At 39.2% G+C, this 24,821-nt stretch overlaps 1 protein-coding gene across 1 annotated transcript in view; it reads left to right on the forward strand.

Annotated features, from left to right (window-relative positions):
• HIVEP1 (HIVEP zinc finger 1) overlaps positions 1-24,821 on the forward strand; it is a 135,691-nt gene that overhangs the window by 45,182 nt on the left and 65,688 nt on the right. The window contains 1 exon segment of the mRNA XM_038584179.1: positions 23,525-23,578. Coding sequence (XP_038440107.1) covers positions 23,525-23,578 — 54 coding nt within the window.

The following is a 24,821-nucleotide window of genomic DNA, read 5'->3' on the forward strand; positions in this document are numbered from 1 at the left end:
CGCCCCCCACCATGGCAGTAGTTACTGGCTAACATGCACTCTTATTCATAATGCTAAAATATAAGATAGTGATCAAAATTATATTTTATTGTTCTGTTTAGAAGGAATAGAATAGAGGAGTAAAAGATATGATTAAAATAATACTGAACCGTTTTGCAGAGATCCTTTCAAATACGCGTCCAAGTTTACACAGCAGGGTTTCTTGACCTTGACAGTAAGGATGTTTGGGGCTAGATCATTCTTCATTGAGGGAGCTGTCCTGTGTGTCAGTAGGACGTTTAGCAGTATCTCTGGCCTCCATCCTCTAGATGCCAGCCACAGCCCCTCCCCTTCAATTGTGACTACCAAAAACGTCTCCAGACATTGTCTGATGCCTTCTGGGGACAAAATCATTCCTGGCTAAAGACCACTATTAGAGATATATAGGGATTAATCAAGTAAATAAACATAATATGATTACAGAGTGTGTTGAGGACTTTGATGGAATAGACCAAGACACTCTAAACAAGAATAATGTGAGGGAGCACACTGGCAGTTGTGGTGGGTGTGGCTGCATGTGGAGTGTGGGTTGGCCAAGGGAAGGGCATGAAAAGACATGGAGGCCAACTCAGAGGCTGTGGCAGGGATGTCAGTGAGAAGTGAGGGCCTGGGGATGCCTGGGTGGCTCAGTGGTTGAGTATCTGCCTTTGGCTCAGGGCATGACCCTGGGGTCCTGGGATCGAGTCCCACATCAGGCTCCCTCTGTGGAGCCTGCTTCTCTCTCTGTCTGTGTCTCTTCCCCCCGCCCCTTCTCTCTCTCTCCCTCATGAATAAATAAATAAAATCTTAAAAGAAAAAAAAAATGAGGGCCTGGACCAGCCATTGGGGATGGACAGTTGGGAGAGCTTTCTGGAGGGAGAGTCAGAAGACTTGGGGTTTGCTAGAGTATTACAGTGCTGACAGCAAAGAGTAAAGAACAAAGAGGGTATGAGAGGTGGATGCTGGGGAGTCTGCAAGACTAACTTGCCAGCTGAGCGAACCTTCTGTGTGTCAGCTTGGCTGCGTGTGGGATTCACGTGTGTTTCTTAGCAAAGTTAGAAGTGACTGAATGTCCCAGACCTTTGTGAATATTGGAAACCGTGAGTCTTATGTCTGTGACTGCCAAGTAAGTGCATATTTAAAACATGAAGGGTCAGATGTGATCTTGAGAGACGGGAGACTTCCCCATTTTGGCCAGTGGTGTGCCTCGGTGCACACTACTGCTTCTTCTTGGGTCCCTGCCCCTGCCTGTCCCCCACCCTGGTTTCTTTCCTTGGCTCCTGAGCTTTCTCTTCCAGTGCTTCCACATGTGAAATGATTACCTTTTTGGACACCACATGAATATCTTGCTTTTGAGTCACAGTTTTGAAATTTGCAGATTCCTTAAAGCAGCGCATCTCTGTAGTGGGCACAGCGTACGCCATACATTTAACAAATGCTAAGGACACAACATCCCAGACCCTGTCTGCGGCACAGCATCCAGGAAAACCCAGTGGAACTTCTCTCTTCATGCAGCAGATCACCTCAAAAGGCTGCTTTCTGAGGCTCTTTTAGTCAGTAAGATCACACGAGCATAACCTAATGATCTTTTGTTAATAATTGTAGGGGAAACCACTCAGAGTTGCAATTACACTGTTGCTAGTATTACAGGATTGTGATGCCAGTTACTAGCCCCCTGCCCTCCCCACACAGCTAAACTGTGATGTTGGACTTGTGTGTAGCTAAGTGTGTCTGTCAGTGATTTCCACGGTAATAGAGTAAAAATTCCTTTTTGCGTCAGAACTGAGGCCTTGCAGTTCATTGGCCTGGCCAAAGGGGGAAGACAAAAGGAGAGGAGAGATGCCACCTTTCCTGACAGCTTTGTGGAGTCTTGATTTCTTGGTTTGCCCCCTACCTCCTCCACAGGCCCCACTCCTGATCAGCTATTGGTTGCTTTATTTTCCTCTGGGAGAAGGACTTTTTCAACTCCATTTTCCATCCTGAGTCGTCTTCCCTGTGGGTCTTCATCTCTCTTCATTCACTCTGACAGATATGAGTTCAGCCACGTTGGAACACACGCCGTGTTTCTAGAGTTGTGTGTGTGCCGCAGGGATTGGTTTTCTTCTCTTTAGGTAGCTTCAAAATCGCAGAGATGGAAAAGAGGCTTCCACGTAACAGAGAAATTAAGGAATAAATGAGACCACCAGTAATAAATGGGCAAATGGGATACAGTTGAATACCACTGAAGAGACACTTCATTACAGATGGTAGTACAGAGCAAATAAAGTTCTTGGGATGTATAGGAAGGGAAGAAGCTGTCTTTGCTGGATTTATTGGAAGATTCTGAAAGTTGAGTGAAGCGTGGTCATGCAACATTGGTGAGGTCTGGGAGACAGAGTGACTGTGGGAGACCCTTGCCATGGAGTTGATGACTTGAGTGATACAAGGATGAAAGAAGCGAACCAACACACACGAACTTGATGTTGGAGGAGCTACGGTAGTTAGTGCTGGTGCACGCTAGAGTAGGGGCCCGGGGAGGGGCTGCAAGAGCATGCGTCTTACAGTGCAAACATGAGAGAGGATGAGGAGGCACTGCCAGAGCAGACAGGATGCCATTTTGCTGTGCGTGGATACACAGGGAAGAGCCACAGCCATCTAGTTGTAGAGAAGCTTTATGGTCGTGTGGAGGTAGAGGGGTAGGGAGGGCACATTCTGGAGGCAGTGTGCTGGGATTCCCATCTGGCACGTCTCCTCATCAGCCCTATGTGGACCTATGTGGACCTCAGTTCACTATGTGGACCTCAGTTCACTCTTCTATAAAGTGGAGGCACTGCTGTGCGTGGATACACAGGGAAGAGCCACAGCCATCTAGTTGTAGAGAAGCTTTATGGTTGTGTGGAGGTAGAGGGGTAGGGAGGGCACATTCTGGAGGCAGTGTGCTGGGATTCCCATCTGGCACGTCTCCTCATCAGCCTTCTGTGGACCTCAGTTCACTCTTCTATAAAGTGGAGGTCACAAGGGCAGTTCCTTCCTCCCGGGTAGGTTTTCTGTGAGAGTTGAATGGGTGAGTTTTCATAAAGTCCTTAGAACAGTGTCGGGCACCTAGCAAACATATTTTCGCTATTTTGATAGCTTTTTCCTCAGTAGGGTCTGAAGGAGGATGAGCACTTCCAGGCAGGTGTAAGGGAAGCATTGGGAGGCACATCTCCTGAGGAATACGTGTGAATTTGAAGCAGTGATGGGAGAAGGGCGAGCTGTGTAGTGTGGGCATCCCTAAAAGGCAGTGTTGCCCATTCAAGAGGAGGGTTTTTGTTTTTGCTTTTGTTTTTGTTTTAAGATTTTATTTATTTATTCCCAAGAGACACAGAAACAAAGGCAGAGATATAGGCAGAGGGAAAGGCAGGCTCCATGCAGGGAGCCCGATGGGGGACTCGATCCTGGGACCCCGGATCACGACCTGAGCTGAAGGGTCAACCACTGAGCCACCAAGGTGCCCCCTCAAGAGGAGGGTTTTCAAGAGCAGAGATTCTAATGATGTGTTGGAATAGATAACTTAGGATGTCTCCATTAGCTTTAAGAAACATGTTATATGTTAATTCTGTTTTGCTAGTTTATTTAACATATGGTTTAGGGAATTTAAAAACGAATTAATCTTACTAGCTATCCACAGTAATTACATCATGGTGATCTCTCAGGTGCTACAATATTATAACTGAAAAGCACTATCAATTTTCTTACGTTTAGTTATATTTTAGTGTGTTTTCACCATGATTTGCCAAACTGGGTCTGTATAATGCAGGAGCCTCTAAAGCAAATGACAATAGTTGATAAATGACTAAAAAGCTATTTTTGGCTTGACTAGATTAGATCCATACATATGAAGTTATAAGTCTAATTACTGTTATTTTTGGCCAGAGTCCTTGCAAGTGTGGGAGTTAGCCAAGTACTTCCTTTGTGAAAAAATGACATTTGTTCATTGTTTAAATTGTGATGATTGATTAAAGCCTGTGAGTTGTGTGAGTATGTGTATGTGAGAGTGATTGCATTATAAAGTTTGGATTGGCATTTTTATACCTTGTAAAATTTCTCATAAATACTGATTCAGAATCACTTCCATGTATGAAGGGCCAGTGCTATCATTATCTTATATGAGATGTTATTACTCAATAACAGTGAAGACTAACAGGGAACATAGGCATGTATACATGTAATGGTGTGTGAGTATATTTCAAATAAGGTAATGTGCATAACAACATACATGATACAAACATACACATCATCCATTATACATGTCTACATACACAAATATGCAAAATTGTATGAACAGTTACTTGACCATTCAGGCTCATAGCCTCAAACAATCATTTGAGTTTGTTTTCCTAAAATATAATTTATAATGCAACCAGTGGATTCGTTTGAGGTATTTTGTAAGCGTTACTCATTTCAAAATCAGTTTAGGGAATATCTCCCTTAGTGTGTTGGCCACTAATAAAAAGCTAACTCTTAAGTTCATGGTTGGCCATTCACTCTGTGGATCCCACAAACAACCACCATACGTTTCTTTACTTCTTTACCACTTTGTACTTGTAATGACCTAAATCACTCAGAAGCTAATACATTTCACATTAAAAATTATGGCATACGATATTAGTAACTGGAAATAATTGTTTGTGTATATTTTCATCTCTCTCTCTGAAACTCTGAAAAGTTTGGGAGCTTTTGCCATGCAACTTCTTGAGTGGAAAGCTACTTGACCAGACTAGAGCATTTATTCACTTTATAGCACAGAAAAGTTAATAAGGATTGTTTAAAAGATGTGTAGCTAATCCAAAAATTGGAAATTTCATAAGGTTACTTTTCTTGTGGTTATCAGATTCTTCCCCGCTTGTGTGTAGATTTACACAGTAGAGAATGGTTAGGATTTGTGGCATTTGTTCAATGCCAGTGTCCAGATGATTGGACAGTTGACCCGCCGTTTATGCAGCACTATGCTTCGGACTCAGAGCTGATAAGCACCTGTCTGGTCTCTGACCTCATGGGCTACTGGTTGAGTAAGGAAGTAATTCTTGAAGCAAGCCATTACTCACAGTAAAATGAGCTGACTGCTGTCGTAGGGACAGTGTGGGGTGTTAGGTATTGTAGGAGTACGTATCAGTGGTCCCCAGCTTGATCTTCATAAATGACAAAATATTGTGAGGGTATTTTAGTTTATTTGACTCTGATTCCCCCCCCTTAAAGATGATATCTGTAGTTGATGACTAAAATTGTTAGACTTTGTCTGTTTTCACCTTATTTCTCTCCCCTCTACCACCTACTTATAATTTTTCATATCCTTTTACCTTCTGATTCTTGCTGGTGAGGGAATTACCCTTTGGCAAGGATGCAAATTGGACTATTTTGAGGTGAAAAACAGACATTATCTGACCTCTGAATATTTTGACTAATATGTTGAGTTGAATAAGTTAAAGGGAAGTATAAAGAACAGTGTGTTGTAATAATTACAGCAGTATTACTCCCATTCAGTACATGTTAATATATCCTCAGTTTGGAAGGAGGAAACTGGCATCCATGACTTTGAAAACATGGAATAATCATTTAAGCGAGAATACAGAAACAAAATCTGAGAGCATACGTGTATATTTAATAGGTGAACAGATGTAATACACATAATATATGAATTTTTTAAGTATGTAAGTAAGTACTTATATACTCTTAGAGAATTGAGGCATTCAAGTTTTGTTTTTGATTTGGCTACTCACATGTACATACATCTATCTTTATACATGCATATTATATGTAAATGATCAGATCTTCAATCTGAATAATGCATATACTTAGTTTTTTTTTAAAGATCAACTAGTACAGAAGCAATGTACAATAAAAAATTGTCTTTTCTCCCTTCTCCTGTCCCTGTTCTTTATCCTCATTCTAAGAGGCACTCACACTAATTTCTTTGTTACTTTTCAGAAATGTTTATGCAGACATGACAACATCATTTTTTAAAAACTGAATTATACAATCTATGCTGGTCTGAACCTCTGATGTTTTTAAAAAAATTAGGATTCTCATTCTTTAAAAAGTCATTGCCCAAATCCCTGGAGTTATAAACTAAAATTGAAAGCAAAAGCCATACTAGTAGGAAAGCACCTACTAGTGAGTTGACTACTGATAAAATTTGACTGCACCAAGCCTCCTGCAGGATTTTGGGTTGCCATTTATTCCCAACCATTCATTTGGTCAATGTCTTTGTCAGTTTATTGCTGATATGTTAATTTTCTCACTCATAATGTTATTTACAGAATATGTATTTGAAGAAGTATGAGAGCAAAGTACTTTCAGTTTTCTCTAGTGACTAAACATGCTACAACACAAACTGGAATCCTTTAAAATAAACATGAGGTCTAGATTCTTAATTCCAAATCTGTGTGTCCAGGCTTGACCAGTCAATAGAATTCTATTTATTCTATTTGTGGGATTCAAATTTGGAACTCATGTTCCAAACTCATTATCATGTCTACGTCTAGATTCTTAATTCCAAATCTGTGTGTCCAGGCTTGACCAGTCAATAGAATTCTATTTATTCTATTTGTGGGATTCAAATTTGGAACTCATGTTCCAAACTCATTATCATGTCTACAAATGGACTTCCCATCCCTAATAAACCATTTTTGGTTCTTTATTCATTTGTTCATTTGGTAATTGATCGGTAGATTCCTAAATGCTAGTAGAGCGCTTGCTCTGTCATATATGTACATTGCCAGGTGTGAATAGATATGTGGATAGATGTGGGGGAAAGTAGGTCATTTGCCTCTATGATGTGTGGTGTGGCTCTATCTGTCACCTACTCAGCAAACCTGAACCTTCTGTGTCATTTGAGACTCTCTGATTACTTTCCTGATATGTTAGCCTTTCACCACGTTCTCTTCTCACCCTGCATGTTTACTTTCTGCCACACCACACCTACTCATTGTACCCCACATGCCGTGTACTCATTCCTACTTTCTTCACGTTCTTCCCTCCCAGAAGCTTTTTTCATTTTCCCTAGCATTTACTTGAGCTCACACTCTGCCAGTAGTTAATAGAATGAAATAATTGATTTATTTAAAAAGAGAGGATGCTCTCAGTTTTTCAAAAGATTGCCAAAGCTGATAGTCTGCTTGCTGTGTGAAATGTGTACCAGAAAATAGGTTGGGAACAAACCATCTAATAATCTATTTCAGTTTTGTGGTTTTTAAAAAATAATCATGTCAATCTAGCATTTTAAGACTTGGTGTAAGACAAAATAACTTTAAAGGTATTAAGATTCAGATTTGTATGAGTTCATTACTTCGTGATGACCTTGGGCTTGGGGCATTTGAGATGAGTTAATGTTTTTAATCACATATTTTACTTCTGTGTATGTTATAAACCCTATAATATATTGTTTTTATTTTTTGCTATAATGGTTAGTTTTTCTTAAAGAATTGAAAAAAAGAGAAATACAGTCTTTTTATTTGTACTGTCTCTCTTCCTTCCTCCATATTCTGCAGTTGCACTAGGACATACATATGTGTCCTTCTCTTTGTGTTCATCCACCTTGGGGTTCACTGAGCTTCTTAGATCCATAGATTGATGTTTTAGTCAAATTTGGGAACAATTCATCTATTATTTCTTCAGCTATTATTTCTTCCCCATTTTCTCTCCTCTCTTTTGGGGACATTAGTTACATATATGTTAGATTACTTGATATTGTTCCACTGGGCAATGAGACTATGTTATTTTTCAGTTTTTTCCCTCTCTGCTTCAGTTTGGATAATTCCTTTTGACTTGTCTTCAAGTTCACTAATTTTTTCTGCTGTAGTGTTTGATCTGTTCTTAGTACCATCCAGTGAAATTTTTTTTCAGATATTGCAATTTTCTTGGTATTATTTCCACTGTTTTTAGAGTTCTTATATATGTTCTGAAATTCTCCTACAATTGATTCTTTACAAGATTCATCTCTTTTTTTCTGTAATTTTTTTTTGTCATGCGTTAATAGTTTAAATTTCTTTTTTTTTTTTTTTGTTTTTTTTTAATAGTTTAAATTTCTTATCTGCTAATTATGTCTTTGTCATCTGTAGATCTAATTCTTTTTCCTGGCTTCTCTGTCTGTAGCAATTTCATGATTCATCTTCCTCCTAATGTTCTGTTATATACAGAACAGTGTGGTTGATATGTTATTAGAAGTCTGGATTCTGTCATTTTCATCTGACGACTGTTGAGTTTTGTACTAGCAGATGGTTAAATTACTATCAGATCTTCCAAAACTTGTGGAGGCTTTTTGGAGTAGGTCTCTTTGACTTGCCCCAAGTCCAAGATGTGATGTTAATACTAAGGCATGGCCTTCTGAGATTTCCTTGGAAATACAAGGTATTTGCCTGGATCCTCGAATGTGACAGGACTTGAATTCCAAATTCAGTGTCCCCTGTATTCATACTGCCAGTTGCTGCTGTTACTTTGCTCCGTCTTTCAGCCTGCCCTTGGGTTTCTTTCCCTTAGGTTCCTTAAGGTCCATACAAGCAGTTTAAGAGTCAACCAAGGATTTGAGGGGCTTGTTCACAGATTCCAGGCTCTTCTCTTTGAGGCTCCCTCTGGGATTTCCCCCACCCTCGATGACCAGCTGTTGTAGCAGTTCCACAATCTACCTCTGTGCCCTTTGCTCCACCTCTGCTCTTCAGGGACTGGTGATTGCCCCTCAGGAAAGGGCCATTGAAATGTGTATCTTAACATTGTTTGCTTCTTACCCTTCCAAGGTCAAATCCTATCCAGTTTCTATCTGCTTCCTGGTCACTCTCCAGTACCTTCCTTTTTTTTTTTTTTTGGCTATTTAATACTTCATACATACTTTTATTGTATTGACAGGGGGAGTTAGTCTCCTTTAAGCCACTCTGGCATTACCAGACGCCAGAAATCCTAAATGAGTAGATAATAAATTCTTGCTCTCAATGGAAGAGTTTTACAATATTAGTAAGATGATTACTTAAGGAATTAAGAGACTCTGGGAAGCCTCCCAAGTTGGCATGGTGGAGGAATAAGTCCTCGGATCCTTTTGGTTCATAAGTTTGGTGTCTCAGGTTGACTGGCAGCTGGTGGAAAATTTCACCGGGCCTTACTCTCCCTACACGCTATTGTAAGCAAAAATTAGGTGGGTTATGTGTTGGGCATGTACTATGAGAATTTTGCTTTGTTTCCTTTCTTCCTTTTGCTATTGAGAGGGTATCACTTTTTACTATATATCATCGATACTAATACATTAATACATTTTACTTGATTAATATATTTTCATCTCCACAAGAGCCTGGCCTCCAAAGGGTAGACACTGTATCTAGATCAAAGCTTTGCACAGGGTTAGATCTAAGAAAGAAATGAAATGTACTGTGCTAAACACAATGCCTGATGTACTGAGAACAGTGATTTTTTTTTCTTTCCTGTCTACTCTCTATTCTGTAAAGAGTTGTTAAATATAATAGGACTGGTAAATTAAGAAAAAGAACAGATTATTTGTTACAATTACCTCTTTTTTTCCCCTTTTTTTCATGCGGCTACATAAGAATAGTTTGTACTAGTAAGAGCTACATTGCTAAATTATTTTGGGAAAAATTGAACAACTAAAAAAAATGAAAACATATTTAGTATCACTGTGAAAATATACCTTTGAATGCTCACTTAGAATACAAAAGAATAGGGATCCCTGGGTGGCGCAGCAGTTTGGCGCCTGCCTTTGGCCCAGGGCGCGATCCTGGAGACCCGGGATCGAATCCCACATCGGGCTCCTGGTGCATGGAGCCTGCTTCTCCCTCTGCCTATGTCTCTGCCTCTCTCTCTCTCTCTCTGTGACTATCATAAATAAATAAAAATTAAAGAAAAAAGAATGCAAAAGAATGGTAATAGTGTAGATTAGGTCTGTGTCAGAAGTTTTTAACCTGGATTAGGGTCTCTGCAGCCCCTGAGACCATATGCAAAAGAATGTGCATGCTCATGTGCGTGTGTGTATTGTCATAAGGATTTTTTTAAATAGAAACATTTTGAAATTTTGTTTTATTTTTTTAAGTAGCTTTTTTTTAAAAATGAAATTTGAAAAAGTGATGGATCAGTATTGGAGTAAGAGGAAGATATTCCTTAAAAAAAAAAAGACATTGTGTCTATATAGTTCTTATGTCATTTCATTTTTAAGGAGTGTGTGTGTGTGTGTGTGTGTGTGTATACACACATGGAAAATAACCTGGAATCTGATGTGCCAACATGCTAACGGTGGTTAATTTGTGTAGTTGGAATATTGTTTTATTCTCGTACCATATATTTTTGTTTACATTTCAGAACTTAAATAAATCCTACAATATTAACTAAAACAGAAAAGACATTAAAAAGTACAATGAAATATATACCTTTCTTATGTGGACACCTTTCCTCAGGGGTGGCTGTAAATACCAGCAGTGTTATATAGAGCCTTCCGTAACATGCACACACATATACACACACACACATGCACACACACACACGGGGGCGCATGTGTGCACACATTCTTTTTATATTCTGACACAAATGGAAGCATACTATATGCATTGTTTTACTCCTTGGGTTTTGTTTTTTGTTTTGTTTTTTTTTTTAACTTTCTTTCTCATCTTTAAGTTCTTAACCTCCTCCTGCCACATCCAAAGGATTTAAGAGCATTGGATAGCATATTTCTGGAAATCATTTTCTTTTCTTTTTGATATCTTTTTCAGCTTTGGTGTGTACAAACCCGACTCCTAGTGGTAGTTCAGAAATTATTTAATTTCCTGTTGGCTCTGATTATTTCTGGGAGCCATGACCTTTCTTGAATGTCCACTGTATGCTGGGCTTGTGGGTACCTTGCTTCATTTACTTAATACTTATATATCATTTCTTGCTTATGATTATTATTTGAACTATAGTGGTATAACGATACACTAATAATACATTGGTAATCTCTTAGTTTTTTTAAAAAAATTGTGCTTCTTTTGTTTCTTTTTAAACTTTGGAATATGGAACTTTTATTTATTTATTTATTAAAGATTTTGTTTATTTGAGAGACTGTGAGAGAGAAAGAGCACAAGCATGGGAAGGGGCGGAAGAGAGAAAGAGTCAGACTCTTTGCTGAGCAGGGAACCCAACACAGGGCTTGATGCAAGATCCTGGGTTCGTGATCTGAGGCAAAGAAAGATGCTTACTGACTGAGCACCCAGGTGCCCCAAAGTCAGCATTTCTTGAGTGAATAATGCATTTCAGGCAAAATATTCACATGTTAGTTTCTGTCTCTCCTTTTCACAAGAAAATAAAAGATAAAATTCCTTTAAATACAACCATGAGAGGTGGCCATACCTATACATTAGATGAGTGTGTTGGGTCTGCTAAATTTGTGTTAGGAGTACAAGCAAAATCAATCAATCTTGGTTCTTTTTTTCATTAGAATGCAGTTAAGTGCTTAATGTCATACGGTCTAGAGAAGGCTTTTCAGAGTCTCTTTAATACGGCACACATGTCTTGGAATTTATTTTCCTATAGAGTTGAATCTTGCTGAAGGGAAGCTAGCTGTGTATCAACCAGTAGGCCAGGGCTTGAACCATGTAGCCATAACATCCAAGCTTGTGAGCTGGGACATCCATGGGCAGAAAGTGCCAGCACAGTGATGGTAAATCCAGTGGCAGGTAGCTGGGAAGACCACATGTCCTAGCTCTTTGCCAGGTATGTAGTAGAAAACCAAAATAGCAAAGTATTCCTTACCCCAGACTGACATTTTATCCAGTTAGAATTCTAGAAGAAAGGTAGTTATACTTCCTTATCCAGTCTTGTGTCTCTAAATACTTTTTCTACCTGAAGGGGGTTTGCGGTAGTTATTTATTCCATTGCTTTCTTTCTGCCCTCATATTTTTAGTCTTCATCCTTTCCTCCACCCTCTCCTTTCCCCCTACTTCTTAGAGAATATAGATTTATTTGTATTTGTGTAGTAACTGGAGATCACAAGATGGAACCAGTGGAACCAGAAATCTGAAGTATTAAACTATTGTTTACTCCAGCCCACAGTACAATTACCACAGTTCCAGGCATACTGTGAGCATTAACTGTTTCCTGATGAGGGAAAGAATGGTGAGTGGGCTTCCAGTGAGAGGTATAAGGAGGATGTCCCAAGAAGAGCCCTCCAGGTATGTAGAAGTGGACAGCTTGCCTTCCCTCAGATACAGTTCAGTATGCTTAGTTTTGCCCTAGATCATAGCAACACTTTGTATTTAAGTCCTCCATTTTGTTTTGTCTGTCTGTCTTTTTCTCTTTTTTTCTTTAAGAGGCCTTTAAAAGGGGGCAGCCCTGGTGGCTCAGGAGTTTAGCGCCACCTTCAGCCCAGGGCCTGATCCTGGAGACCCAGGATTGAGTCCTATGTCAGGCTCCCTGCGTGGAGCCTGCTTCTCCCTCTGCCTATGTCTTTGCCTCTCTCTCTCTCTCTTTCTCTCACTTTCTCTCTCTCTGTCTTGAATAAATAAATAAAATCTTAAAAAAAAAAGGCCTTTAAAAAGTTGTAGGGAAAAATGTGTATTACTTGCTGATGGAGGGTAAGACAGCCAGCCTGAAAAGCCAGAAGAGTTCTTTTTCAGACTTTGAGATCCACCTCTCTTGGTTCTCTCTCAACCATCTCTACATTTACAGGCCTACCCTTGAATTTGGTGTGTGTGTGTGTGTGTGTGTGTCTGTGTGTACGTGCGTGCATGCACACACACATGAGGGTGCACACATGTATTTATAAGTGCATGAATCCATTCCCGGGTTAGTGACTCAAGTTCAGTGGAACCTGGCATTTAGCCTTTCAGGATAAGAACACTCTGTCTTCCTAATCCTTTCTCTCCCTGTCAGAGTTACCATGACTACCTGCTCCCATTCACGACATCAGAAATCATCAACTGGGAAGAGGAAACCAATGTTGTCATACTCTAATAATAATAATATCTGACCCAAAAGGGGCCAAGTATTTTAATGCAGTTATTAGAAAACTACATTAATCCATGTCAATTTTTGGCATCTTTACACAGGAGCTTATTATGTTTAAATACTTTTTGTATTTTCAAACATACATTTTTCAGTTGGAAACTTATTTTTTAGTTTAGGACTCATATTGGTAATGAGTAGTAGATCTATCTGTGATATAATGCTTATGTAATGCTTATTAATGCTTATTAATATGTATGCTTTGGCTTTGCATTGTAGCAATAGACTTGAACATCCGTAGCCATGAAGTACACATGGAGCTTTCCTTCCTCGTCTTCCATGGAATTCACCAAAGGCAGCAGCAGCCCCTCTCATGAGGCGGATGATGTCACTGCCCCATCCCTGTTACTTGATGAAAAGCTGCTCCGAGGAGCCAGCCGATAAGATTTTTTCCCGTGACTACTTGGGTTTTACACAATTTTAAATCTTGACCTGATAGTATCTATAATTTAGAGAACATTGATTTTCAGGTTTGGCTGCATATTGGAATCACCTGGGAATCTTAGTACTGACTTGACTGATACGGGGTGCAGCCTTCATACCCAGATTTTTAAATGATTCTGGTAATAAATGAGCACAGGTGGACTTCTGGTGTCTTAGGTGACTTATAAGAGAGGACAAGGCAGGAGCTAGAAGGATGGCAATAAGGGATGTGGCCTTGGGCCACATTGCTTTGGCATCCATCTGAAGAAGGAGCTTTTCTTCAAACTCAATCTCCTTGGCTGGACTGCTCATGGGTTCTGAAAGTGTGTGAGGTTTCAGGAAGGAGACTTGGGGAGTTTGCTTTGTTTTTTCACTTCTTAGGCAATGTACACTCAATTATGAAAACCAGGGGTCTTCCCATCTCCCCGTAGGGGTAAAAAGGTATAATTATCCCACTATTAAAAGTGTATTTTGCACCTGGTGACCTAACAGAGTTCTTGGCTCTGCTGAGGAAGACTAAGGGACTGTCTGCAAAGTGAAACTGGGTGATGTGTTATTAAGAGACAAAAAAGTAATTTAAAAGCTTTAGAATGGTTCAGTGGTAACATTGTGTGTGTCTGTGTACATTTTGTTACATCCATGGTCAGCTTTGATATCAAGATGATTTTCTTACAGAAGAAACATTGCATTGAATCTATCCATATTTTTAAAAGCATGATGGAGCTTTTACTTTCCTCTTTGAACGGTTTTAAATTTTTCTCCGTGTCACAATGGAAGCATGCTTTCTGAGAAGGATAAATGAACAATTTTGCAAAATATATAAAGTTATATTTTTACATACACCTGAAAGTGTAACTTTTACCTGCCGCCACACTCTGGATCTTTTTCAGACCCATGAACCCCTTGTCAGAAATTGATCATGGGGGCACCTGGGTGGCTCAATGGAGAGCGTCTGCCTTTGGCTCAGGGCATGATCCCAGGGCCCTGGGATTGAGTCCCGCATCGGGATCCCCACAGGGAGCCTGCTTCTCCCTCTGCCTGTGTCTCTGCCTCTCTCTGTGTGTCTCTTGTGAGTTAATAAACAAAATCTTAAAAAAAAAAAAAAGAAAAAAATCGATCATAACCTCTAGCCAGGCTTGTTTGTGGGCCCCAAACTCCCAGTCACTGTCCCCTACCCCTCAGTTTGTCCGTCTCTTTTCTCAGTTCCTTCCTCGCCACTGCCCACTGAACCACTACCCATCTTGTGTATCTGGCTGAGCGAATGGCCCATCCTCTAGCAGCTTCGTCTCCCTGAATTCTTTGTCCTTCCCCCTGGAAAAGTGCAGATTTGGCATTCCTTCTCCCTTTCTTTGTGCAGGTTGCCAGACTTTGCTGAGATAAAGGGCACTGCTGTGTGCACCAGAGTATCCGGTGTCCGAGGGTCTCCACGTCACAGATCCCTTGTCGATGTTCATCAGTGCTTTCACGTGTCCTTAAAATCCTTCAGCTCTTCCATTCCTGTCAGTAATCTGTCTCACCTTAGCCAGCCTTGAAGACCCCTTACGGAAACACTTGAGCTCCTCTTTCTTTGCAGACCACCTCGCCTCTCATCTCAGTAAAATCGAGGCCCTTGGATGTGCATTTCTTCAACCTCAGCCTTCTCATCAGTAGACTTTTCACCTGATGTAACGTCTCTGAAAAACACACCAAACGACCTTCCCTTGGTCCTGCCTCCCCAGTTCCCTCTCTCCTTCTCCACTGAGGGTTTGGAAAGACAGTTCTGCTCTGTTCTCCTCGCTGCCTCCCTCCTGTCTCTGTCCCAGGCCTGTGCGTCAGCCTCCCCACTGGGAGCTTGGCGACACCTCACCAGGATCCTGAGGGCCACCCAGGGGAAGCTTTTCCAGCCTGTACCCATTGTATCATCAACTGGACAGTGAATACTGTCCTCCTGACCTCTGAGGCCAAAATTATTTCTGGGTCTCCTCATTTTTTTTCCAACCATTCCTTTTTTTTTTTCTTTGCCTCTTTCTTGCGTTTTCTTTACCTCCTCCTTAACAGTTGGGGCTGCCTCTCATCCCACTAGTGGTTCTTAACTGGAGAGTAGGCGGCCCATTAAAACCCTCTGTCGGGACGCCTGGGAAGCGCAGTGGTTGAGCCTCTGCCTTCAGCTAAGGGTGTGATCCCAGCCGCATGGGGCTCCCCACAGGGAGCCTGCTTCTCTCTCAGCCTGTGTCTCTGCCTCTCTCTGTGTGTCTCTCATGAATAAATAAATAAAATCCTAAGTAAATAAATAAAAATCTTCAAAAAAAAAAAAAAAAAAACCCCTTGTCAGAGCTTTTAGATCAGTGTAACCTGGGGCCAGTATTGCTTCAGGAGGACCTCCTTCCAGAAACCTGGACTGTGATGCTTTTATAATACTCGGTCATATGGAAGTGCCATAATTATTTCTCAAGTAGTCACTCAACAGATATTTATTGAACACCTTCTAGGTGCTGTAGATGATTTTCTTTTTCTAGTATGACAAGCACTGTGATGAATGGCCTTTACCCCACTCCTCTTATGGTCTCAGTCTAGATTTCCAGTGCTTTAATCACTGTATTAAGGATGCTGTGGTTTTCAAAGATCTTAATACCTATGGCCAAGTCACTTCATAGAATAGCTTGTTTTTGCTTCCACCAACCCCGTGGTATGCTTTCAACTGTTAGACATGTAAGAAGGTAGTTTCCAAATCCTGTTTCATTAGACCTACTCTCTTCCAGATCTGTTCCCAAGCTGCTTTGAGCTCCTGACACACCCTCTGTTTTTGTTTGCGTTTCCAACCTCCTCATGCTCCCCTCCCTGAACACCCTCATCACACCGTTCCACCATGTGGAAGAATGGCTGGTTGACTCCTGTAAGTTCCTGCATGTGGGATCACTCATCTCTCTGTATCCTTACAATAGGAGCTAATAAATATATTCTGAACTGAATGAACCCTGTTTAATGTTTTGGATATCTCAGTGGGTATCGTCTGGGTAGCTCAGTGGTTGAGCATCTGCCTTTGGCTCACGTTGTAATCCCAGGGTCCTGGGATCGAGTCCTATGTCAGACACCCCTTAGGGAGCCTGCTTCTCCCTCTGCCTGTGTCTCTACCTCTCTCTGTGTGTCATAAATAAATAAATAAATAAATAATAAATAAATAAATAAATAAATAAATAAATAAATAAATAATCTTTTAAAAAATAAAAAAGAAAGGATCCCATAAAACCTGGCAGTAATGTATGCTGCTTTGGAGGTGAGGGCACCATGCTAGGAATGCAGATCCGAGGTGAGGGTCCTGGTCAGGGATGGCTTCCTCAAGAAAGTCATAACATGATTAGTGGCCAATTTTGTTTTCAGGTGTTCATTAGAATAATGCTTGGTTAATACAGTGAAGTCTACCCTGTTTCTTTTTATTGTTGAGGATTTTTTTGTTTATTGTTTTCTGTTTTGTTCTTACATTAACAATAGATGTGATTTAATCATGTCCATTCTGGACATTATTTAAATTCCCTTTCCCTCCTCTCTTGTACTATTGTTGTTAACAAATTAGAACAACAGCACTTCCTAATATTGAAATACTTTTGCATACTTACTTTACATCCTACTTGGATGTGGTTTTCCAAACTTTGAATATACTTCTTTAAAAATTTTTTGTATTTATTTTTTTATGTTTTAGGTAATCTAAATGCCCAAGATCAAAAGCCACATGCTTCACTGAATGAGCCAGCCAGGTGCTTCTGTACTTCTTGATATAGATTGTTGGATCAGTACTCACACATGGGACTTACCTGTGGTATTGATTTTTTTGCCCCTTTAGCCATATTTTGATATCAGGGTCATACCAGCTTTATAAAATGACATAGAACAGCTTTTATGTTATCCTGTACTCTGAAACAGTGTAGGAAATGCTTTACTCTTCAGAATCTGAAAGAATTTAATAACAAAACCATTTAGGCCTAGAACCTGTAAAAAACAAAACAAAACAAAACAAAATTAATTCTAAGGGTACCTGGGTGGTTCAGTCAGTTGAGCATCTGACTCTTGATTTTGGCTCAGGTCATGGTCTCAAGGTTATGAGATTGAGCCCCGCATTGAGCTCTGGTCTGAGCTCAAAGTCTGCTTGGGATTCTCTCTCTCCCTCTCCCTCTGCCCCCACCCTCCCGTCTCTCTCTCTCAAAAAAATAAAAAAGATAATTCTGGGTTATTCTTTGGTCAGTTTCTCAGCTGCATCCATCGTGGTTATTCCCATGGAGATTTCCTCTTCCTGGATCAGCTTGAGTAATACTGTTTCCTGGAAACTTTTTACTAATTAATCTCAGTTTTCAAATTCCTTGGGACAGAGACGAGTTTCTGATTTTGTTTTCTTTACCCTACTTACTTCAGGCAGTATTTTCCGATTTGAAATATCCCCAGTCTGGATTATCATTTTCAGTTTTATTGTACAGTGTCGTCTTCTTAGAAGACATAAGTTCAGAGGTACGAGGATGTATGACCAGGCTTACTTAGCTGAGTTAGTAGCGAACCCCAGGAGAATTTTCATTTAAAAGAGCATGTATAAATGGTTCTGGGTATTGGATGCGTTTTAACATTACGTCATTGTCATATATTTAGTCCTACTGAAATAGCTCTAGCAGTTAACAGTAAGAGTAAGGAGCTTGTACTGACGGGTAATGAGGGGATGTAGGAGTTATGCTTATTTCGTAGTAAAAATAGTACAGTCCCATATGGTGATCCTTTTTCAATCAGATGGTATCTCTTTCAGTAAATAGAGGTGCCTTTTACAGTTCATTAGGAGCTACTTCATAACATTTTACTCTTCCCTGCCCTGTTGGTGCTTTTAGGGCCAAGTGAAGAGGGAGAGTCCGTGGTGGTAGAGCAGGGGTTACAGGTGCCTAACCGAAAAGCAGGAGAGAAGGGTATGCTAGTAAAATTAAGGTGGGAAGCACTTGCCATTGATCGAATGGAGTAATAAATAGTTGATTCAAGAGTTTTCAATGTACCCATATGGCTTCCCAAATGTCGCAATCATTTGTAATGTCAAAGAGGATAAAAGGCTGGTTTTTTAAGCGGAACCACCTCTGTGTGCAGGTATACCTATCCCTCTTTTTCAGAACGACCCAGTGCTCCTCCATGTCTCAGCAGGTTAGGGTCAGCATTTACCTGGTCAGTAAATCCCCCAGGTCCCTCTCATTGTCACTGGGGCGCGTGATCATGAGCTGTGTCGCTACAGAGAGACAGGGTTCCACATGCAGGGTTTGGTGGTGGCACAAAGAAGGGAGTGACAGGCTGTGAATGAGGGTGTGAAGAGAAGATTTCTTGGGGGAGTCGAATCTGGAAAGGATGCCACCAGGAGAAGGGGCGGGGTGGGATGTGATGGAGCCTGCCTGTAGGTGGGGCTGAAGCCAGAAAGAAAGCCTAGAGTGGTGCTGGGAGTGAGGCGGAGGAGGACCTTGTTAGCTGCACAGTAGAACCTCCCACCTTGTGTTTACCTTTAAATTGATATTAAAATGATTGTGTAAAGATATAAGAATTGGGGCACCTGGTGGCTCAGGGGTTGAGCATCTGCCTTTGGCTCAGGTCGTGATCCCATGGTCCTGGGATCGAGTCCTGCATCAGGCTCCCTGCATGGAGCCTGCTTCTCCCTCTGCCTGTTTCTCTGCCTCTCTCTGTGTCCCTCATGAGTAAATACAAAAATTCCTTAAAAAAATAATAAAATAAAAGATATAAGAATCTGTGAGCCCCTCTTGGAAAGCCATTCTGGGTCTTTTGTTTTTTTTTTTAATTAGAATTAATTAATTTTATGTAAATTCAATTAATTAGTATATAGTGTATTATTACTTTCAGAGGTAGAGTGCAGTGATTCATCAATCTTAACACAGCACCCAGTGCTCATTTCATCACCCAGTCACCCCATCTCGCTACCTGCCTCCCCTCCAGTGACCCTCAGTTTGTTTCCTGTGATAGAGTCTCTTATGGTTTGTCTCCCTCTCTGATTTCGTCTTGTTTTATTTTTTCCCCACTCAGCTACCATGTTTTGTTTTGTTTTTTTTTTTTGTTTTTTGTTTTCCTATCTCTAGTTCTTCCTATTGTACATGACATGGAGGAGACATTCAGCACAATAAAAACACAGCTTTTGTTGAATCAAATCTTAAGGGCTTCATGGGTTGGTCCCCAAAGCTAGTGTCTTGTATCCTGAGGCTCCTGGGGGACTGGTGCCGAGAGAGGCACCCACCCTTCACCATAGGGTGTAAATGGTCAAAGAGCAGGAACTTACCATGAACGTGCATTTAAAGAGTGCTTTATTATTGCAAATTATTTGTTTTTAATCATTCAGTCTTCTTCCCTGTGCCCTAAAAGAGAGGTGGTTTCTTAAGGGCTCTAGGAGTTGGTTTTGGTTTTGGTTTTTGTTCAGTCGTTTCTGATTATATTTCACAAGTAAAGAGACTTTTTTCTTTAATTATTTATGGATGATAGAAATAAAATATTTTTGAATTTTTTCTTGTACAAACAAAAGTTTTTAAATATGTAAGGCATTATACATGATTGTTCATAGTCTTCACCATTAACGAACAGCTTCTGTGCTTTATTGGAGGAGAAAAATCTATAAAAAAGTTGTAAATTTTTAATAGTTGCAGAGCCAAAATATGACTTAGATGATTAGTACCCCCTGCCCTCCCCTGGCCTGTTACTCTTTCAACCATGGGCCCCAGTGGATCTCAGAAAAGATTATGGATCCATTCATGTAGTCGGGACCTCTTTTTGGGTGACAGCTCCTCCAAGTACATTTATTAAAAATGGAATTAATTAGAATTGCATCTTCAATACAGTAAGAACTCATTACATAAGAATGCGTGACTCTAGATTTACCAACATGGTGTGAGTATTCATTTGGTGAGCATATCTATTTTTATTCTTAAACAACAGCAATGAGAAACTACAATTTGTTTCTGAATGTGTACTTCTCTGTGAAGTTGTTACCTCAGATGGCAGTGACACTGGGGAGGTGGCTCCGAGTCTGAGATCCCATCCTAACTGCACCCTCAACCCCCCAAGTCAAGGCTTATAATAATGAGATCATATATTTGTTGGCAAGTATTATCCTTGGTTAAAGGGAAAGGATAAAAAAAAAAAAAAGTAAAAGAGATGTGTAGGGAACTGCTTATATCAGGTGAGGAATCCAGCAGTAGGACATAAAATCAGTGTAGCTGGTTGGGCAAGGTAGCATTTTTCATTTTTAATAGGAAAAGATAGAGGATGGAGTATGGGTAAGTTTGTTCCTGAATTATGTATACACATAATAGTACACACGTGTAATTGGTTGGAATGTAAGAATATATTTATTGCCTGGAGTCATAGTAAAAAAAGTGATAAATATTGCTTTAAATATCAGTGAATTGCCTTGTATGATCCAATTAAGAGCATACAATGTATGACTACTTTCTCTGGCTTTTGGAGTGTCTCTGAAACATCCTGATCAACCAGGAGAATCATAAAGCAGAGGTTAAATATAAACAAGACTTTTCTAAAACTTGAAGCAAAAGCTTTGAAAATTGGCTTTTAGAAGCCCTCTCCATGAAAATTGTATTTACCTATTGAACTACAGCTTTAGGTAAAAGCATTTAAGTAGATGCTTATCCCTAACATAGTAGATGTCCTACATCTGCTGATTTATGCACATTATTATCAAGAGAAAAAGGCAACTTAATTGAAAATTTAGCACAAAGAGTAGTGTTTTGTGATCCCATGTAAATTGAGGTCATTTTTGTAAGAATTTGTTATGTTAACATGCAAACAGAAGGTGACCAAACCTCCATATACTGAATAGCAGCTGTTCCTTAAATACATGTTAGATTTTGAGTTTTTGTTGCTTTGAGTCACAATTGATTCTATTAATAAACAGTTGTTTTATTATATAATCCCAAATATGTGTGCATAAACTCTTAAACTTAGCCATTACTACTATGAATATATATAATATATACATACATATTATTTATGGTTAAGTTTGGATGAACTGCTGACATAGAAATAACAGTGTTTTTTCCTTTTTATGTTTCTCAAGGACTGTATATTTAAATTATACAATTTGTTTCCTTACATTTTTGAAGGTCTCCAGTGTACTTAGTATATTTTATTTTTTAAAAAGTGGCCCTTTGGGCATCCCTTGGTGGCTCAGTGGATTAGCACCTGCCTTTGGCCCAGGGCGCGATCCTGGAGTCCCGGGATCGAGTCCCACGTCAGGCTCCCGGCATGGAGCCTGCTTCTCCCTCTGCCTGTGTCTCTGCCTCTCTCTCTCTCTCTCTCTATGTCTATCATAAATAAATAAAATAAATCTTAAAAAAAAAAAGTGGCCCTTGCCCTTTTGTTATTTATGTTAACATAGATTTCATCCATGCATTTTGTATTTTTCTCTTCGAAGCAAAATTATTGCTGAGGCAGGATCCACTTTCTACATTTAATAAGAAGGTTGGTTTTTTTGTTTTGTTTTGGGTTTTTTGTTTTTTGTTTTTTGTTTTTTTTTTTAGGAGGGCTTCCGATTTCACTTGTCATCTCATGACAAGTAACTAAAATTTATAAATAAGAAAAATTCTGTTATTTCTACAGGTTACTCTTCATACATCTCATTCTGGATCCAATGATTAGCATCAAATAAATAGGACATTACTGTGGGGATACATTTGTCAGGATAAAAATTTAGTTATTTCAACCAACACTGATAGTGTCTAATATTTCAAACTAGCTTGTCTCTTTTATCTTGCTGCTTCCACTCTGCCTTTATTTTATAGACTGGGTGGATCAATATGCAATTTAAAAGAAGTTTGATCAGTAAATTGAAGGTTCTCCGCATTTCTGGCTTTCCCGGCAAGATTGATGGGAGAAGCAGCAGATGGACCAGAGTTCAAAGGGCCTGTGGTGGGGTCTGCCTCTTTTATTTGTTTGGAAAAAAGATGCATTTTGGAAGATCATCTGCGGCCAGTGGTGGTACTGTTAGCCTTGAAGACCATTTTTAGGGACTCATGGTGAATGCCCAAAGGCATAAATGGCTCAAGTACCAATATTTTGAAAAGCTTTTAAATGATACTTCCATGGACTAACTAAAATATTATATAATTACTGGTTCTGTATTCATTTCAGTACAAAATAGTGCCCTGGGAATTTTGTAACTTCTACCATTATCATGAGCACTTAGACTCCTGTGTTAAACTTGGAATTGGTTATTGTCACGATCATCAAATAAGTATATCCTTAAAAAGTTAAAATTAATTGTTACCTAAAGTGGAACACGTGCTATTTATTTATTTATTTATTTATTTACTCAAAACCCGGTGGTGCTCAGAGCCTCAGATCTAAGACCTGTTGGCTTAACCCACACTGGCTACCTCTGCTGTCCATCCCTCCTAACCCTCCCTGGGGCAGCCGTCCCAGCGTCTTGTTAGTTATTACCTCCAGGTTACACTTGATCCTTCAAAACTGGTTCATATTTAGCAGTTCTGTGGTCATTACTTTGATAGAGTATCTCTTTAATGCAGTATGCTACCCTCACACTTCATAAATAACTATCATGTTACCAAAGGTTGGCAAGACAGATGGCTATGAAGCTACTCTTCGGTTCCTCATTTCATTTATTTCCTGGTTCTTCCATGTTTGGCATAGGTCTCAGGCCATCTATGAACTTTGATTAGACTTGTTCCTAAGCTAGTGGGCATTTGTTGTATATCTCTAATAAAATCCTTGTTGGGCATTTTTATGTCTTCATGATGGAGGATTTATTTTTAGATACTTTTATTAGGTTCCTAAACATTTTTAAACTATAGTTCACTGTTTCAAATGTACTAATTATTTGCATTTTGGAAACATTGACTAATTGGAATTGGTCCTTATAACCAAGACATGAATGAAATAAGAAATTCAGTTTTAAAATAAGGGAATATATCATTATTTTGAGTTTACACATATGTGTTTCATAAATAATTCATTCAATAAATATTTACTACAATGTATCAGACACCATGTGCTAAGTAGTATGTTTGTTTTATGGTATTCTTGTTTGTATATGATGAATTGATTTGTAAAACTTCTTTGTTTTTCTTAGACAAAATTGAAGAAGCACAAAAAGAACTTAATGGGGCAGAAGTATCAAAAAAAGGTAAATTACATTCAGCCACAATATATATTCTTATATATGTATTCTTAACAGTGATTCTTCTATAGATACCTTATAATTGCAGCCTTACTAAATCTACCAATGTAAACATAACATAAAATTAAAAATCACCTCAGACTAATTGATACTTAAAAGTATATGGCTTTTGCTTTGTGAAATGCTTTAGCTACACCCATATTCTGAAATGGTTTCCCACATATTTATTGCTGGTAGGATATAAAAAATTGTTGCAGCTATTTGAAAGTCCTGTTTTTGAGACCATCCCATAGCAATAAAAATACAAATGTAATGACTAATGATGGCTGTGTTTACATATATATGTGTATTCTTGTGATGCAATATTTTTTTGTAATGACAAAAGCTCAAGACAAAATAATATGAATGCTAGTCAGTGGGAGAACAGTTGAGTGAATTGTAATATATTCATATTTTGGGATATACTATGTATCTTTTTTAAAAATGTTAATAATTTCAGTTGATTTATTGCTGAATGAGGAAAGTGAAATTGCATTGTAGCTTATAAAATATCTCAATTTTTTTGTTTAATCAAATGACAGAGGCATACACACACATATGTGTATTCATATGCATTCTCGTACATATGATTATACAGGTTTGGACAAAGTTTGCAAGGACTGTGCACAAATATGTTTATAATGGTGGAAGAAAGGCTGAGGAAGATTAACTTTTATTTATATGGCTTTGTATTTTTTATTATCATGGTTATAATTTTGTATAGAAAATGAAGCTTAAAGGCAAGAATTGGTTGTCATCATAGAAAACATACTGGTTACTTTTCCATGTAACATGAAAAAACACATTCACTATAAAATAGCCAGTGCAGAGGGGGAGACAGTGTGAGGTAGATAGTGTTCCAACACTTATGTGTTAATGAGAAAAATTGATTAAAAGGACATAATTAAAGCTCCCTTTGTAGCATTTATATTTCATGATTTATTATGTCTTTGTCCTAATTATGTCTTCTAATTAGAGTGGACTATTTTGACAGAGTAATTTAGTCATGTAGAATTCCAATTGGAAGTCCTTTGGAAACAAAAATCTAGTTAGGCTCCTAGCGAGGTATCTTTTATAGAAATATATCTGACTATCCAGGTTCTCCAGGCCTTGAGTCAACCTATGAACCTCCAAAATGATTTGGTTTTGATCTGAATGGTTAGGTTGTGTGATGTGCAACAGCCCTGAAGTGTCTCTCTTCTTTGTTTTT

This window comes from Canis lupus, chromosome 35 (assembly GCF_011100685.1).
Source record: "Canis lupus familiaris isolate Mischka breed German Shepherd chromosome 35, alternate assembly UU_Cfam_GSD_1.0, whole genome shotgun sequence".
Classification (NCBI taxonomy): domain Eukaryota; kingdom Metazoa; phylum Chordata; class Mammalia; order Carnivora; family Canidae; genus Canis; species Canis lupus.